General features: G+C 39.5%; 1 protein-coding gene across 14 annotated transcripts in view; it reads left to right on the top strand.

Annotated features, from left to right (window-relative positions):
* OTUD7A (OTU deubiquitinase 7A) overlaps window positions 1-17700 on the top strand; it is a 280943-nt gene that overhangs the window by 247318 nt on the left and 15925 nt on the right. For 2 of the 14 annotated variants that reach the window (XR_010590748.1, XR_010590747.1), the window contains exon 12: window positions 14581-14717. The exons of 8 other annotated variants lie outside the window; for them this stretch is intronic. Coding sequence is in view for 2 of the 6 variants with exons in the window: in XM_065558335.1 (XP_065414407.1) it covers window positions 4316-4377; window positions 8664-8690 (89 nt within the window). In the remaining 4 variants the exon portion in view is untranslated. Of the gene's footprint in view, window positions 1-4315; window positions 4378-8663; window positions 8853-14540; window positions 14718-17700 lie in introns of those variants that run through there. 4 more of the 14 variants (XR_010590745.1, XR_010590746.1, XM_065558335.1 and 1 more) reach the window with 3 other exon arrangements.

The raw sequence follows: 17700 nt of genomic DNA, 5'->3' as shown, positions 1-17700 counted from the left end.
AACCCTTTACAGGTAAAGGAAGGATTAACCCTTTACAGGGTAAGGAGAGATTTTATGCTACCCTTAGCTGTATGTTTATGACACTGGTGTAGGGTCCTTAATGGACCATATGCTAGTGGAGGATAGGCCTAATTCCACCACATCCCTCTTTTCCACAGCACAAACCCTATTCTTGGGGTGATGGGATAGCTAGTGCAGACCTAGATGCGGCACATCTGTGCCAGCTGGGATTTCTCCTGTGCCAAGGTAATTCTCTGCTGACTTTTTGTAGCCATTCTCCTGCTGCATATGTGTTTCCCATTACAGTTAGAAATAGGAAGATGGTAAACCCTTTCAGCAATAAAATTCTTAGGTTTCTTTAACTAGAGCATCCTAACACATTGCAGGCTCAACCATCTAGCCTAAACCTGAGGCCCTACTGGGCCCATGTTATTCCAAAGCTTGTAACTTCATGCAGGGTGGTGCCCAATGAATCCACCCAGGCTCATGAGTGCTCAGGCCTCCTCACAAGTCCATCCCCCCTCGGTACTGATGGAAAGGTAAAGCTTAATTCAGAGGAAAGACTATTAGTGCATCCTGATCTCTGCAGGTTCAGGAAAGCCTCTCCCCACAGACCCCAATAATATTTTTCCCATTGAGGGGAATCTAACCCCAGCTGCAAGGACAACTCACCAAAATGTGTGATCCTGTGAAACAAACCATTGCACAACTCACACTTACTCAGCAAGTGCAGACATTTCTGCTGATTGAGACTGATACCACATCAATCAGGAACGCAAATGATGGAAGAGAGGGTGGGATTTGCATGACGGTGAGGGGTAGAGCAGAAAGACGCCTGCTTTCTCCCTGTTCTGCCTTTTATGGATGGCAGTCCACTGGCCAATCCCACGGACTTCAGCAGTCTCCTTGCCAAGAAGGGCTGAAACGGTCCAGCCTGCACTTTGGTGTGGCTCACCCTCCCAATCCAATGCCATCTGTAATAGCCAGCACCTCTCATTGACTGTTTAAGTTATGCTTTTGAAGGGTACCATGTAGTCTGAGGAAAATTTATAGCACGTCAACAGCAACATTCTGATTGTTAAACCAGAATGGAAATTGGTTTATGATCTGTGACACAGCTCACGTATGTACGCAGATATTGCAGATGTCCACATGGCAAAAATACATGTAATCAATCAACTTATATATCCCTTTGCTGGGGAAAAACAGTGGCAGCTTTCATTTTGCTAGTTTACGTGAAATTATTTATGTTGCCTTTGAACACTGTGTTCACATTTTCATACATGTGCAAGCTGTGTGAATGTGCAACAACAATAGCTGTGCTTCTGCATGTAGTCACAGCAACTGTGTGTTAAAGGAACATTTATGCAGATAACTGTTCATTGGCTTGTGCACACATAATCACCAAAATCCATATGTACAGGCGGTTATAACCACTTGGGCATGTATGTACCTTGAGAATTTCTAATTGAATTTTTGGGAGGAATGGTTGAGGGAGTTACAATACACTATCATGAATAGGAAAAATTGTGGTTAAACATTAAACAATTCTAGTTTTCCCCAAATAACCACTAGATAGAGGCAATATTTTATACTGAACTATAAAACTTTCATATGAAATCAGCTCTTATGAAAATATCAAGTTGCTCTTCTACAGATGGTAATTATTTCTAGACATTGAAAGTTTAACCAGTTAGCCACCAACAGCAATTCTTCACCGTTCTAAGTGACATGTATAAAGATATCCTCCTGACATTAGTACTGCAGCATTCATTTCAGACCTCACTTCATCTGATCCCTGACAATACATGTTAGGTGCCATTTAATTGTGCAAGATGCAGTTTTCCTCAAAGTTGATTGTTACGGTGTCTATAGTGTGGCTCATGACCAGGGCAGACTGTCAAAAACAGGACAGACACCCCCAAACTGGTGATTTGTTCTATATTTAGATTTCACCAAGCCAGTAACATATGTGAACTTCTGGATCACTTTAACAGTCTCGCCATGGAGTTACAGACAGTTCCCTTAGACTCTTCAGTCTATCTTGCCACCAAAGCAAACTGGACTTAGTGATAAATGGTCACTTACACCAAAAATCACACAATATTCAGGTTGCTTCCAGTGTTATACTTATAAGAAGCACACAAGATCTTTTATAGGAGAGAAGGCAAAAACGCCCCATTTATTGAGAATACAGCAGTTAGCATATGCTTTTCAGTTACACACACACACACACACACACACACACACACACCATGCACACAGTCCTGCCAGTTGATGTTTATAGTTACCAGTCCAGAGTCTGGATCAATCTAGTGGCCAGCCAGATTGGTCATAGAGGGGAGCTGGGCTCTGTCGGTCGCGATCCAATGCTCCTGGAGTGTGGCAAGATGAACCCAAACCCCATGGCAAAGCACCCTGTTCTTATAGTCTTTTTTCTCTGTTGAAGTCTATGGATTTTGCTGTGTCAGTTTGACGGGTTACTCCTTAATTGGTGTTATCTTTTGTTGTAAACATTCCAAAACACCTCCGAGAGGGTCATCCTGTCCCCGATTTGATTTAATCAATTGTCTTTAGGTGTGCCAGCCTCCACCTCAGGGTTGTCAATTTGCCCTTCCTCAATCATGGATACTCGTTGATGGTTCTCTGGCATCAAGAAGTCATGATAAGTGTCTTCGCTCCTCCTTTCTTGACCATCTGGTTAACAATGGCCTTCACACCTTATCTTTTCCTCATGCATGCATTCCTCATTCACACAAACAGTCTTTTACAGAGACCTTTGAGAATACAAACAGCAGTATTTTATATCGAGCAAAAAGACATTGTAAATTAAACCTTGCTAAGTTTATAACCAAAACAATTCACACTGAAGCCCAGGCCTTCAACGTTCCTCTAATCTACTTAACATAGACACAATACAGGATCCTGTCTCTTACTAACTAAACCTTAAAACAAAGAATTAAAAAGGGCCCAATTTGTAATCCATATGGGAAACAGAATCCCATAGTTCCAGAGGGTCATTCCTTTCTGCTCAGGGGCGGCTCCAGGCACCAGCGCAGCAAGCGCGTGCCTAGGGCAGCAAGCCGCAGGGGGCAGCCTGCCGGTCCCTGTGAGGGCAGCAGTCAGGCTGCCTTCAGCAGGTCCGCCGATCCCGCGGATTCGGTGGCAATTCGGTGGCGTGTACACCGAAGCCGCAGGAGTGGTGGACCTCCCGCGGGCATGCCGCCGAATCAGCGTGACCAGCGGACCACCCGCAGGTGCGCTACTGAAAGCCGCCTGACTGCTGTGCTTGGGGCGGCAAAACACATAGAGCCGCCCCTGTTTCTGCTATTCAAAAAGGGTGGCTGGAAGGATGAAATCAAATCATACATTAATTCTCATAGTACAATTATAAAATCCTGCTCCTACACCAGTTCAAAAAGACCAGTCATTTACCCTAGATCAATTGATACCCTAGATCTTACACCAAAGACAACTCCTATGGGCAATCCTGTAGCAAACTATCTAAAGGTTTATTAATTAGGAAAAGAAATGAGTTATTAACAGGTTAAAGCAAGCAAACATATACAAACACATGAGTTATCCTCTAAATCCTAAAAGTGACGGAGTTGTAGTGAACTGTCAATTCAAAGTGTCTTTTAGGGCAGACCCCAGAGGTAACCCCCAGGATCTCTGGCTTCACTTTGGCTTCTCTGGCCTGTGAGAGTTCAAACAGCAAGGAGATGAAAAATCTTCATATCAACTATTTTTATTTCCGTCTTCCAGCGTTCAAAGCGATGGGACAAGGCCTTCTGCATGTACTTCTCCATGGGTGGATAGGGCAATTAACAAAGCTTTTATCTTATAATGGCCCACTTAAATTTTGATAGTCCTCCTGGATGGGCAGGGGGAACGATTCCAATGCCTGGGTTCACGAGTTCAGAGCAAACATTTTGCAAAGCTATAAAGCAAAACTTACATATTTTCTTATAGCATGGAATACCGACATTATAGGTGAGATAAATGCATTTAGCAACTTACAAGCATTTCATAGAGTCTGAACACTGAATACATTATTATAAGATAATACCTATTTTGAACAAAAACTAACATCTAGGTGAACTTATCTGGTCTTCAGCTAAGAGTTGGCAGTTCTTAGCTAATGCCTGCAGCCTGGCATCTGGTTAATGGTGCAAATGCAGTTTTCCTCAAAGTTGATAATGGATACCTGCTTTTGTTATAATGAAAAGGGACTCTGTTTTTATAAATGCCACATGGATTACAGCTTGACAGATCAGTACAATACAATTTTACAAATATCTCTTTGTACATATAGAATTTTCACATGCAAAACTCTTCATCTATGTGAAGAGGATGAAAATCACCCTCGTTCAGAAGGTCAGCATAATGCCAATGTACTACTTACTCCTACTCAAATATGTAATAAAAATGGGGATTCTTTTGTTTATGAAATAATATAAATGGTTTTTCCTCCAGTGGGAGCCATCAAACACATTTTAATGTCTTCTGAAAAATGTACAGAAATTATTTTGAGTTATTCTTTTTTTATAAATTTTGGTCTGAACTATTAAATCCTGGAAGCTAAGTCATCCACAGATAGAAGCCACTTTTGAAAATTTGGGCATATTTTCTTCAACCTTTTTACTAGACCCAGAAACATTTGCTGCTGGCTGACAACAGAATGGAGAGTACAGATGTTGGCAAAATCACTGGAAATAAATAATGTGACAAAAGAAGTTATCACATTAAAAGTCTAAGACAACTTAGATTGGGAGCTTTTGGGGGGAGGGACTCTTTTTTTCTGTTCTGTGTTTAGCACCTTACACAGTGGGGTCCAGTCCAGGACTGGGGATCTTAGGCATTATGGGTAATACAAATAATAACTAATAATAATAATTACAAAGTTTTGTGGGAACATCATGACAATTAAAATTGTTTCCATTAGTGTATACTTGCAGGATTACAAATTGCTACATATGTGTATTAAAGGTCCAATCCTGCAAATACTTGCTATTGGGCATAGCACTAGCTATTATGAGTGGTCCCACTGAAGCCAACTCACAGTAGTCAGCATTATGCCCAGTGGCAAGTGTTTCCAGGATCTGCCCCTACTAATATGGAAGAAACAATATGATATTTTATTGCATTAATTGAAAAAGAGTATGTTGTATAATTAACATTATATCATACAGAAACACAAGGGCAGAGTTAAGGTTGTGTGTGAAATGTTCATTTTGTCATTTTCTGACTTTTGAATGCTTAAACAGGCCCACTCACTGTACACTTACTTGTAGACGCGCTTGGATGGAATATAAAATAGAACGGTTGTCTTTTCTACTATGGGCCAGATCCTGGTCACTATTCCAGGTACTTGGTGACATTCCATCAGCACAAAGCAGCTGGTCTTGTTCGCTTGAGGATTCTTCCTGTGCGGAAGTCTCCAGTAGCGTAACAGCTCCTACACCAATTCCCATAGTGGCCACAGTGTTGGGAGCATTGATCGATCAAACAGGGTATGACAAGAGTTTCCCTATGCTCTAGTAATTTCTGGCTACTGTAATGATCCCCTACTGCTCTAGCTTATGCGAGGTAACAGACCAGCCTGGTATGTCACCAGCCGTACTATCAGGGGAACATAAATGTGGCTTAGTGGTAGACATCTTTGCTCCCCACCTCTTTGATTCTGCATTTAGTAAAGCTCTGTTCTGCCACAGAAGCTAGCCCTTAGTCATTAGTTGAGTCAGAATTCCAGTTAGTTTCTTTTAGTAGATCTGAGTGCAGAAGAGGTTATCATCCTACTCTACATGCAGCTACCTGGATGAACACTATCTCATTCAAACTCATGACAGACTTGGCACCAGGTTGTAACTGAGCTATTGTGCAATTTGAAAGACACCTCTACCTGCAAAGAAATTGTCCATGAAAAGTTTCATTGTATGAAGTTCAGCTAAATACAATCCATTACTCTAGAGGCTTACTGTTTCATTAGAACCACCTCCCCCTCTTATATTCTTTATCAATTGTGGGAAGAAGTATTTCTAACTAGACAGGTCAAAGATCAGAGAAACAAACACTGATTCACTACTGGTGGAATAAATAGTAGTTTATAAATAGTAGTTCAATTGTGAATAATTAACCTAGGATGGCAAATATTATTTGTTCAATGAAGAATCTATCCAGAGTAACAACCACAAAAATCTGTTTATAATGGTGATAGCCTTTGTTCTCAAATGGCCAAAATACCGTCTGCCTGGGGAATGGGCTGTGTCATTCACCCCTTAAGATGGTTCACTTGGAGACCTCACAGAGCAGATGGAGGATTTCAAGGGTCTGATGACTGACTTTTGAGATAGCTGGTAGATGTGATTGTTACTACAGAGGGCTCTCTTTCCCGTCTCCTTTGATCTTCACACAATAATATTTTGTGTTAGGATGAGACACAATAATAACAGAAGATATATACAAGCCACAAATGTGAAGTCAAACACTGGGGGCATTTTTGTTTGTTTTTTATTTGAATATGAAAGCCCCAGTGCTTTTGTAGCACAGGGGTGATAGAGATTCCCATCTGAAGTTGATTCCCTCTCTTCATCAGATCAATTTCAAGTTATTAGAAGATACTTTTCTTGGGGGAGTCAGGAGGAGACAACTAAAAATGGGTCTCTTGATTTCTAGACTGTTACTGTGAAATAAGCAACTGTCACATTGAAATTCTTTTAATCATGGGTGTTTAGCTGATTATTCTTAAAAGCCTTTATTCATGAATTTGTCAGTTCAAAGGCACAGTAACTCTTTTTATAAAGCCTGATTTCCTGTAAATGGATAAATGAAATGGCTCTACTCCCAACATAGCTCAAAGCGTCCTTTGATTTAAATGTTACAAGGAGACACTATGAAGTAAATAGCTCCTGTGATTCTGCGTAGCTTACACCCCACAAATTCTCTGATCAGTTTAGAAAGATTAGTGTTAATTACTTGACAAGGTCTGTGAACTTTTGGGGAAACCAGAAAAGTGGACAGTTTAGTTTATTTTAATTGATTTGCAGTTGTTTTTCGCATTAGTTTGCTAGCTATAATTGTGTTTGTTTTTCTAAGCTTTCCAATTGTATTTATTTACCAGTGATCCCTCACTGGTAAAGAGAGACCAAAAAAAAAAAAAAACCTTCAAAATTTTGTTTAGGTCTGGCCTTGGCAAAGGCATATATGCTGTAAGTGCAAAAATGTCAAATATATAAAGGTTTTAATGCAGTTCTCTTAACCAAAGCAAATTTCAGTCATAATCCTTTAAAAAATATTACAGATTAAACTGTCAAGATGTAGCCACTGCTGCCGTGGTAGAAAAACATCGCCTTTCTGAAATTTCTCTTCTACATAATTTAGTTCTGCTGCATTGATTCTATACAGCTTTGCAGCTACTCTCTGTTTTGGCTAATTCTCAAGGATGAGTGCTCCAGTAGGCAGCTGCATCTCACTGATTAGTGTAATCACCTCTGTGGAGGCTCCACTGAATATGTATAAAATTTAAGGGGGAAGAAACTGTCATTGCCTTTCCCCTATTTCATTCCTTCCCTTCTTCCTGTCCCTCTGCCTCCAAGCTCTCCCCCCACACACTCACTTGCTCACTCACTCTTCTTTCACTTGCTCTGAAAGAGATGGATGTCAAGATTTTGACAGAGTTTGGAAAATTGTCCTTGACATTTACGGTTTATTTAAAAAAAAAAAAAAAAAACAGCACTAAAAAGTGAAGAAGTATAGAAGAAGCACAATAAATGTTAAATCTGCTTTGGTTGATGTTAATTTTGAAATGGTTAGTTAAGTGACAAGAAGTGAAGGGGAAGCATGGCTACGAGTTGATTGGAGTATAGATGAAAGCCTCATAGCTCCAGGATATTAAGCGGAGGATATTCAGATGCTCCTAAGCATATTGTTTTTAAACATATTTTTTAAATGTAAAAGGATCAAAGTTTTAGTATCTTCCATGAGATTTTGGTATTAAAGCTTAAATGTTTCACTTGTGGATAACAAGTGGCCCAATAATAAATTAATTGCAAAACCAACAATCCTGCAGTTGTGATTTGTGGCAAGCAGACAATGTGGATTTACAGATACTCATGTGGGAGTGTTGCCTAGTAAGTACAGTAGACAATTGGAAGCCAAACTCCTGGTTCCATTACCACCTGACTCATCTTGTGACTTTGGTAAAGTCATGTAACTATTTTGTATCTGTTTGCCAATCTGTAGAATGGGTACAATAATACTTACTTCCCTAGTGTTGCAAGGTTTAGTTAATATTTAGGAAGAGCTTTGAGATCCTCGGATGACAGGATCCAGTCCAACCTCCCAAAGTGCAAATTATTTTCACTAGAATTATTATACCTCAGCAAACAAATACATTTAGGCTGAAATTTTTCAATGATGCATAGGGGATTTTGGAGTTCAATTCACATTAATGCATCCAAATTATGTAGGCAGTTTTGAAAATCTCAGTGTAGGTTTTTTAATACTTTATTTCAAAAAAAGGAGTAAGTTTAAAATTACTATTAAAATGATGCATTTTTATACTGGACTTGGTGGCTTTCAAAGACAAACACTCTTCTTACAGAAAATTTCTATAGACAGAAAGCTCTTACCTATATTTTTTAAAGGAGTCCTTTCCATTTCAGATGCATCATATTGGAAAGCTGATTTAAGTGTGTATAACCATTGATTCAAAATGTATCTTGTCCAGCTGTATTCCTGCAGACTGCTGCTCCAGCACCATCATTGAAGAAAAGATGCATAATTTTGGATTTCTTGTGCATAAAATCAAAGTTGTAGCTCTATCCTGCTGTGAATAAATCATACCCAATTAAGCTTCTAGTTCTGCTTTCAAATCAAAATCACAGCTAATCAAAAACATATCAAGTTAGGCGGAAATCAACTGAACTCAGATTTGTGTTTGTTCCTATTGTGTTGGAGGGAAACGTATTTACTAAGGAAACAGGGAGAGTTATAAGGTCAGCTTGGTGCTCTACAAGTGATATGTGCTAGGAGAAATGAGTTTGATACCCAGACACTGTTTCTCATTCACCGACAAAGCTGCAGAGGTGTTTTAAACTCCCAAAGGAAGGCATATACCCCTGTTACACAACAACAAAACCTGCTGGCTTTTCAAGTCTCTAAAGTCTTTCTGCTTGGAAGATAATCATGCTACAAAAATGCACAAGGTTGCAGCTAGAGAGGAGGATGTTTATAAAAAGGAGGGTGAGGAGGAAAGAAACTTTTATAACACACCTTCTTCTAACATCTTCATCCAAACCTTGAACACCCAGTCAGGTCCTCCTGTGTAGAAGTTTGGATGAGGTTGTACAAAAGGGGACAGTGTCATATGGTGGTTTTGTGCAGTATTGAAGAAACACTTGGTATTAGAGAGCAGTGCTAGAAACATAATACAGAAATGAAAAAACTGAATCTAAATGTCAAGCGTATGATGGGAAAATCAATTCAGTAAAACCATTGAGCCTTAAGTGGCACCTATCTTTGATTTCCTTTTTCTCCTACATTGAGCACCTGGTCTCCAACAGCTTATGTTTAAGGGATTTTTCAGGTAGGTGCTTGGCAACCATTTTGGCCTTTGCAGGGAATTGCATTGTGCATAATGGACATGGCAGCTGTCTCGCAGCTCACCAACAATAACAACCAGCAGCCAGCCAACCACTGTGAGAATTCTTTTCACAAAGGAGCCATTTCCTAAACAGTCCTAAGGTACCATTCGAAAATCCTCTCTGAAATGAAAGTTTGCAAAGCAAATTCATACAATGAGCTCAAAGATGCAAGTTTTGAATATATCTTTATGGTAACATTTCATTACAGAGGTTTGTAGGAGGTCTGGTGTGTGTTAGCCAGTTACTGACTTCAGTGGATATTTGTATAAATTACCAGTTGTGGTGCAGCTTCTGGATTTTAAAACACACCTCCATCTTAAGCTTTTTTTCTTTATAGTTTTTTAGTTCTTGCTTTGATGATTTTATCTGATACATGATGAGGAGCAGAAAGTTCCTGAGATAAGGGGACTCTCGCCCATTCAGGGCTTTGAAGGTGAGCTTGAGCGCTTTGAAATGGACCCACTGGCAGCCAATGTACCATGCAAGATACTGGTATGAGGTATTCATACAGTCAGCTCTGCTTAGAACAAGGGCTGCTGTATGCTGCACTATCTAGCTGCAGCTTCTGGGCCCCTAGTATTAATTCAAGGGGGAAAGAGTTATATTTGTATGAGGATAATAAATATGTGGGTTGTGGTTCGTAGATCTACTTCCTAGAGGAATGAACACAAGAGCTGAACAAGCCAAAGGTGAGAGACATCCCTGTCTGCTGTTACTCCCTGGGTATCTAGAAACACTTGAGTTGTGAAGCATGATTTTGCATCTGTGTGCCACTTTGATCCAGGTAACAGACTCCTGCAGAGGAGGGGCAGGTCACCTTTTCAGCTAGTTCCTCAAAATGCTGCACTCTTCCCAACTCATATAACTTCTGCCTTTAGCCTGCAGCTCTTCACCCTTTCCCCACCCCTACTCCCCTTATTCAAACACTGGATCACTAGGGAAATTACAGAGTGCACATTTATTAAGATGGAGCATAGAGCTAAGTGTCAGCTGCATACTGATTGCAACATCAGAGCCTGTAGAATCTTTCCTGATGGCCTTAGGAAGATCATGAATAAGAGAAACGATAGTTCCTGTGGGATTCATCATGTGAGGGTCTTTGAGGGAAGAGGGAATAATTTCATCTGAAAGAAGAGAGCAGAGTCAGGTCTTGTAGATGTGTAAGCAGCACCTCGCAGTCCATGGTGTCAAAGGCTGTCACATGGTCCAAGAGAGCTCACATTCACATTTGGCCTCTACATAGTTCTGACTAGGTCATAGCCACGTCCAGCTCTTTTCCACAAGATGAAAGGTGCTAAGATGCAAAACCTTTGAAGGACAGGAAGGGGAAGGGTAGCATGGGAGAAGAGAACCTCAGCTCTCCAAGCAGGACATGACGGGCCCTGCTAGGAAAAAAGATAAGAATCTGGCTTAAAATCCACTGCCTGAAAGCCAGAAATTCTGAGCCAATGTGAACCTTGGACAGTATGCTTCTTTCAGAGACTTACCACACTGAGCACCAAGAGATATGACAGGTGAATAGTACAAAGAGATGACATTCTTTGACATAAAAATATGTCAGCATACTCTTTGGTTACCAATATAAGCTGTTTCTGTTTTCCCACTAGTTTGAAGACATATTTGAAGTTTTCTTAATAAATATCAGTTTTAATTTCATCTTTTGTGTTAAGTACAAACGGAAGTCCCTCTTGCCAAATGCTCTGGAGAATTGTCGTGTGTCACATGTCAAGGATTTTTACTATTACCCTTTTTCTTCTTCCTGAAGCAAACTTGCTTAGGGACGAAGCTGTGTAAAGGGGATCAGTGGGTGGTTGTACTTTTGAAAGGAAATTGATCCTTTCCAATAAGTTGGTCCAATAAAAGATATTACCTCATCCACCTGGTGTCTCTTTCTCCATTCATGTAATACTGCATTGTCACAGATTTTATAAGAGCCTCTCTGTTGAGGAGAGCTAGATTCTCGGTGATTGCCTGTTTTTTGCAGCTATGTGTAAACATATTGAGTGTGCAGTGCTTAACTACCTCACAGGGATATTGTAAGACTTAATTACATGTTTGTAAAGTGCTCTGAAATCCTTTGATGAAAGACGCTATGGAAGTGCAAAGGAGCGTTATTACTATTATTTATTACTTCTAGGCACAATAGTCTAATTCTTGTAGTTTTTAGGGTTCATGTGAAAATGACCCCAGTCCTCTCCCAGTCAGGATCTACAGTGTATAATTTAGGATATTAGGATTTTTCCTGAAAACAATCCAGTAGGATAATAAGGATCTTTCATTGAAGGAAATGCTAAGAATGAATGGAAATTTTTACTTCTAAATACGCACTAGGTAACATGATGCATCACAAAGTTAATTTGGGGAAAATATTTAAATTAATCAATCTTTATAAGGTTACCTTTATACAGACGTATTTTTTCTTGAGTTTATCTTCATCATCATAGTTGTATTACTATTAAGCGTGTTATATATTGTAGCTAATCAGAAAAAAGCTCATTGGTTAAACTGGAGACCATCTTTTTAATAAAGAAAGCTTGTTGTGCTTGTTCGAAAGCTGCGTTCTTGTACGCTTGTACGTTCTTGTACGCTTGTATTCCCGTGGGTAGTAATTGTACTAGAGAGTGAGTGAGTTGTTGTATGATTAGAGGCCATCGTTAGGAAGCACAAAAAAATAGAGAAGCAAATTGAGAAAAATAGAGAAGCAAAAAATCCACAAACCAGAAGCACAGTGTGACCTGGTTCTTGGTACCCTGTCAGTTCCTGCAAAGTAGAGCATTGATTGGATAGCAAACAGTCATTTTAGGAAGCGTGTTTGTGTCGCATTCTGATCTTTAGAGACTACTCCCACCTTTTCATGCTCTCTGTATGTGTATATATATCTCCTCAATATATTTTCCATTCTATGCATCCGAAGAAGTGGGCTGTTGCCCACGAAAGCTTATGCTCAAATACATTTTTTAGTCTCTAAGGTGCCACAAGTACTCCTGTTCTTTTTGCGAATACAGATTAACACGGCTGCTACTCTGAAACCTGACATTCTGAGCTTTGCATTTCTGAATGGGATCTCCAAAGGCTTGTAGCATAATTGGTACATGGCAGGATGGGTGTGTAGTTTTATGCATTTGAGTGTTTGACTATTGCTTGGTCAATGCCACTCTGCAGTTATAATGCCTCATGCATGTGGTTAACTAGCAACCACCAGAATTTTGTTTACTGTAGTGCCCAGTGGTGGCTGAGGGAGCCCCCAAAATTGCAGTTTAAAAAGGGATGGGAGGAAGACCCTAGCATGTACTTGTCACAGCTCACTTGAGTAAATTCTGCAAACAGGCTTACTCTCCTCCCAAGCCCTTAACCGCCATGACATCCACACACTCAGAAGGGTGATGAATGCTACTGTTCAAATAAACTCCATTCTCTATGCACTAATTACAGTACTCAGTAAATTAAACCCTTTAATGCCACCTAGTGACATATTGCTATTATTACAAGCTATTATATGTTCCTGTTATTTATTGTACATTGCCAACATATTTTTAATAATTAGGGAACACATTTCCCTTGGTGGTGGTGAATATAATCTTGAATGATCAAAATGTTGGTATTAGAGATAATATAAAATACTCTTTGTAGAGATATGTAATCTCCTCGGGGCTATTTCATGTAATTGTATTTGCATGCAAAAGGTGTGGGATAACTGAAAGCTGTTGAAGATCCCTATGGGCATCAATGTAATTTTAAATATTGGGTTTGCTTGTATATTATTTCCTCTGAAAAACTTCTTAGGGATTTACTCTGTCTTATGCCCTAGACTGCTTCGCTTAAATTGAATCATACAAGCAAAGACAGTGCCAGGCTAACCACAGGGGCGGTTGAATCAAAGTAGTATTTTAGTGTGACCTGGTTTTGTATTGCGTGCTAGTGCAAGTCCACATGTTGTTCAGCCAAGCAATGTTTGGCATAAATCTGGGCTGGTGGGAATGCTACACCATTCAGACTCCAGCCTGAATGCTGATAAATAGTACAGCAGCCTCAGGACTAATGTAGTATATGCAGCTGCCAGTGCTCTTCAGATACTATTAGGACAGCTAGGAATTAGATGGACAGAGAGATGCTCCACTCATACCCATTTTTTCCTTGCCACACTGGCAGCTGGGGCAGGGAGTGAGTGATAGCCACAATGATGTACCATATCACCACAGGAATGCCCTATCTGAGGTAATCTTCCAAGGGTCAGATCCACCAGGCCGTATTATCCCTAAATATGCAGTGTAGCTAATAAATACCAAAGAAAAACAAAAAAATTGTTCATAGTCCTATTGAGAATAGAGGGGATTTGTGCCTATCAACGTCTGTTAAGAATTGGGCTTTTTTTTTTAAATAAATACAGTGTAATTATAGGCAGTAATAAAGATTTCTTCTCCATATACGAATAGCATTGATCGTGTAATTTGAGAGCTTTGGAAGAAAGATAGCTTTGATTGATTTTTGTTTTACTTGGACTATGTAGTCTCACCAGATGAAATCTGGAGCTTTGACTTATAAGTAAAACTCCATTAGCATTTATAGGTGAAACCCCAGTGACTTATCATTTTGCCCTCATACACCCCATATCTAAATTTGTTCAACTCCTGTACATATATGTCGCAAAATTTGTCAGTTACTGAGGAGATAAAGGTGGGTTACCTTGCTCACAGGTCCCCAGGAGGAACCCTGTTTGTCTGGAGAGGATTTTAAAACATATTTGTCACCAGTGGTTTCCCTGAAACACATTTTGACATGTCCTTGAGTTATCGCTTTGATTAACACATTGGGTAGTTCCATTAACTGTAAACTGGGTCCTATAGGATGAAATATATCAGCTGGCTAGAACCTGCCAATAGTTTTGTCTCCTCACAGGCTGCTTATCCAGGTTTTTCGTCTTTGTTCATATATTCAGAAAAAAAAAGAACATTTGCCAACTGGGGCAGAGACTGTTTCATGAGGCTTACCTAAGAGCTCCCACACTACAATGAAGTGCTTTGTCAACCAGCCAGCAGTGAAATGACTCCTCATAATCAGGTTGAAATAATAATTGTGAGTTGTATGACAACAGTCCTTTGACCATAATACATTTATCATAAAGGTTCACTGGAGAGAACCTATTTGGGCATGTTATTTTGCAAATAGCTTTAGAAATACTTTAAAAAGTACACTTGGAGGACATTGAACGCTGTCATTCATCGATAGCTGCAATGACTTTTGACCTGTCCAATCTGCAGCAGGGCTTGTTAACAGAGTTATAGCAAGGTTTCAGCTAGGACTGTTCAAAAGAAAATCCTTGACCATACCGGAGCAGCAAACAACCACAAATTATGCAGGTAGGCAATTGCAGGGTACTTGGACCTACCATGTTCACTCTAGAAATTAGTCTGAAGTGTCTTACTTACAGTCCTTGAACTTTACAATTGCTTCTGTCATACCGGAGGGTGGATCTCACCTACAGGAAATCAAAGTTACTGAATAGAATGTACCTTACGTAACAGGCAGCACAGTGAAATTTTAAAGATTCAAGACTTAGCTATTAAACTGTGCATGAAGAGAGTAATATTCCCTCATCCTAACCTCAAACTACCCACAAGAATCAGTTTATGGTTTATATTCTCATCACAGGGCTGCAAAAAAATTCAGGTGAAAGGAGCTTCAGAAGCTGTGCATATTTATGGAGATGGTACAATATTATAACCCTTAATGTCTCCGTTTACTGATTAAAATATATTAGAGGGCCTCTGTCAGGACAGTTTAGGCCAAATTTATGATTTATACAAATAGCTTTTACAAATATCAATAAAAATGTTATATATAAAAACAGCTCATTTTAATGTATTTCTCTGAAATCTGTGTATGAAAACTGTTCATTGTAACCTGTCATTTTCTCTTACAATGAAACCAAACAAATCTAAATGTTTTTGTTTCTCAAGGTGCATTTACTTTCCGGGGAGGAACTAAATGACAATAGTAAAGGGCTTTTGGTTTCAAGCCATGTCATGACGTCCCAACTCACAAATCACAATCTGTGCTCTGCAAGAGCATGCACCACCAGGACTGGGCATGTGTTTATCCTTGGCTTAGTTGGGCTCTTTTCTTGCTTGCTTTCTGTAACGTGCTGATTTAATATATTTGTGAGGAGTATAATAAAGCCTAAGTCCATAACAGTTGCTTAATTAACTTAATTTGCATAGGTCTAATAAGTTCTGACTGGACTTTACTTTTGGACTGTAAATGACACTCAAAACACATGGGACTTGATTTTGTTTTCACTCCATCACTGATATAATGCCATAGAATTCAGTGGAGGTACTCCTGATTTACATCAGTGTACATGAGATTGGGATCAGGCCCAGTAATCACTTGTGCTTGGTACTGATGCCCTTTGAAGTGCCCCATAGGGCAATGACTTGGTGGCTCTAATGCAGAACTCTCCAATTAATTTTGAATTGCAACATCATATACTATACTTGTCATTCAAAGAGCTAACAATACTTATTTCCATACCTGAACCTAATGGCAATATATGCAGCTAAAACTGGCTAATTGTCCACAGTTTTATATTTCATACAAGAACAACCTGGACAAAAAAAATGTACTACAGTATAAAGAATTGTACTCTATTGCCAGTAGGGGGCAATCTTGGCACAGAATTTGTACACAATTCTTGCTTTCCTCCTCATTCCCTCTCTCTGCTCTTCCCCCCCCCCCCCCATTCTTTTGTGTGGAAAATCATATTAAACAAGAGGCAAAAAATAGTTTTATAGTGGAGTCATCATCAAATATGTCTAAATCAGGCACAATTAATAGTTGATTTCAGCATGATTATTGTTACAAATGCAGATTATACATCCTGCATTCTGTTCTGTGATCAACAATAATTATCCAGAAATGCTCCATCGTCCAGTGTTGCTAATATATATGTCTGTGCTGCTGGAAAATAACAGTTAAGTATTGTTTATGGTAAAGGTAGTAACCTCTGAATTATTCATTGCCATGTGGCTGGCTGGCTTTTCGGAGTCCCTTTGCCCTTTGGCTTTCCTTGGGTGAATATTTACAGTAAGTCATTTAGGCTAATGTTAAAGAAAATTAAATTTCTTGATTGGTTGTCACTAGAGCAGTAATGGGCTGCAGAGTTCTGAGAAAGAGGAGTTCCCTTCCCAGCCCCCCTTCAACAGCTTTATACTAAATGTCATCCTACAATATGTTAGCACAGAGGCTAACTTTTAAAAAAAATGAAACAAGAAAACTGCCAATTTTAATTCAAACCTCCATTACATTTCTCACAATGTATTCAATTAAGAATCTATAAAACGTATTGTAGTAGAGTCTTCAGCATGCTCAGTACGCAGCACAGCTGCGAAACTTCATTCCTGAGGCAAACACCAAGCAGGCAGAACAGCAAAAAGAAAGAAAACAACAGTGGGGGATAGCCCAGTAGCAGTGATCCTTTCAATGGGCTTGAGCAGTCCTTAAATAGCATGCTGACTGGATCATGCATTGAGCTTTGCCTCAGGCTCTTAAATACCTTAACTGGCAATCATTGCCTGAGTCAGAAATCTCCAGACTCCCTCTCTGCTTCATGTTTCAATTTTGAATGCTCTTATCAACTTTATGGGCCATAAGAACATATTGAGAACATGCAAAGAGTGGCTCAGAATAGACAGGGATGGCAGAGCCTTGTTCATGACGTAAGCAACAGTTGAAGAATTTAGATTCAAATTATCAATCTTTATTTCTTTAGTAGTGAAAAATGAAAAGGTATTAACTATGAAAGACACTCACATGCACATTATGTATATTGTGTATATATAAGGTGTGTTTGTATATATAATCTGCATGGTGCTAAAATGGGGGGTTTATTTCAGCTATTACTGATATTTATAATGTAATATATCCCTGTAGATGTACATTGTGCATTACAAAATGTCAGGGTCCTTGCTCCAAAGAGCTTCCTTGGTCTGGTCTACACACAGATTTTGTTCTGCTGATAGCTTGTGGTGTCAGATATATACTTACCCAGACAGGTATG

This window comes from Chrysemys picta, chromosome 10, assembly GCF_011386835.1.
Source record: "Chrysemys picta bellii isolate R12L10 chromosome 10, ASM1138683v2, whole genome shotgun sequence".
Taxonomy (NCBI): domain Eukaryota; kingdom Metazoa; phylum Chordata; order Testudines; family Emydidae; genus Chrysemys; species Chrysemys picta.
This window is presented reverse-complemented; position numbering and strand designations above follow the sequence as displayed.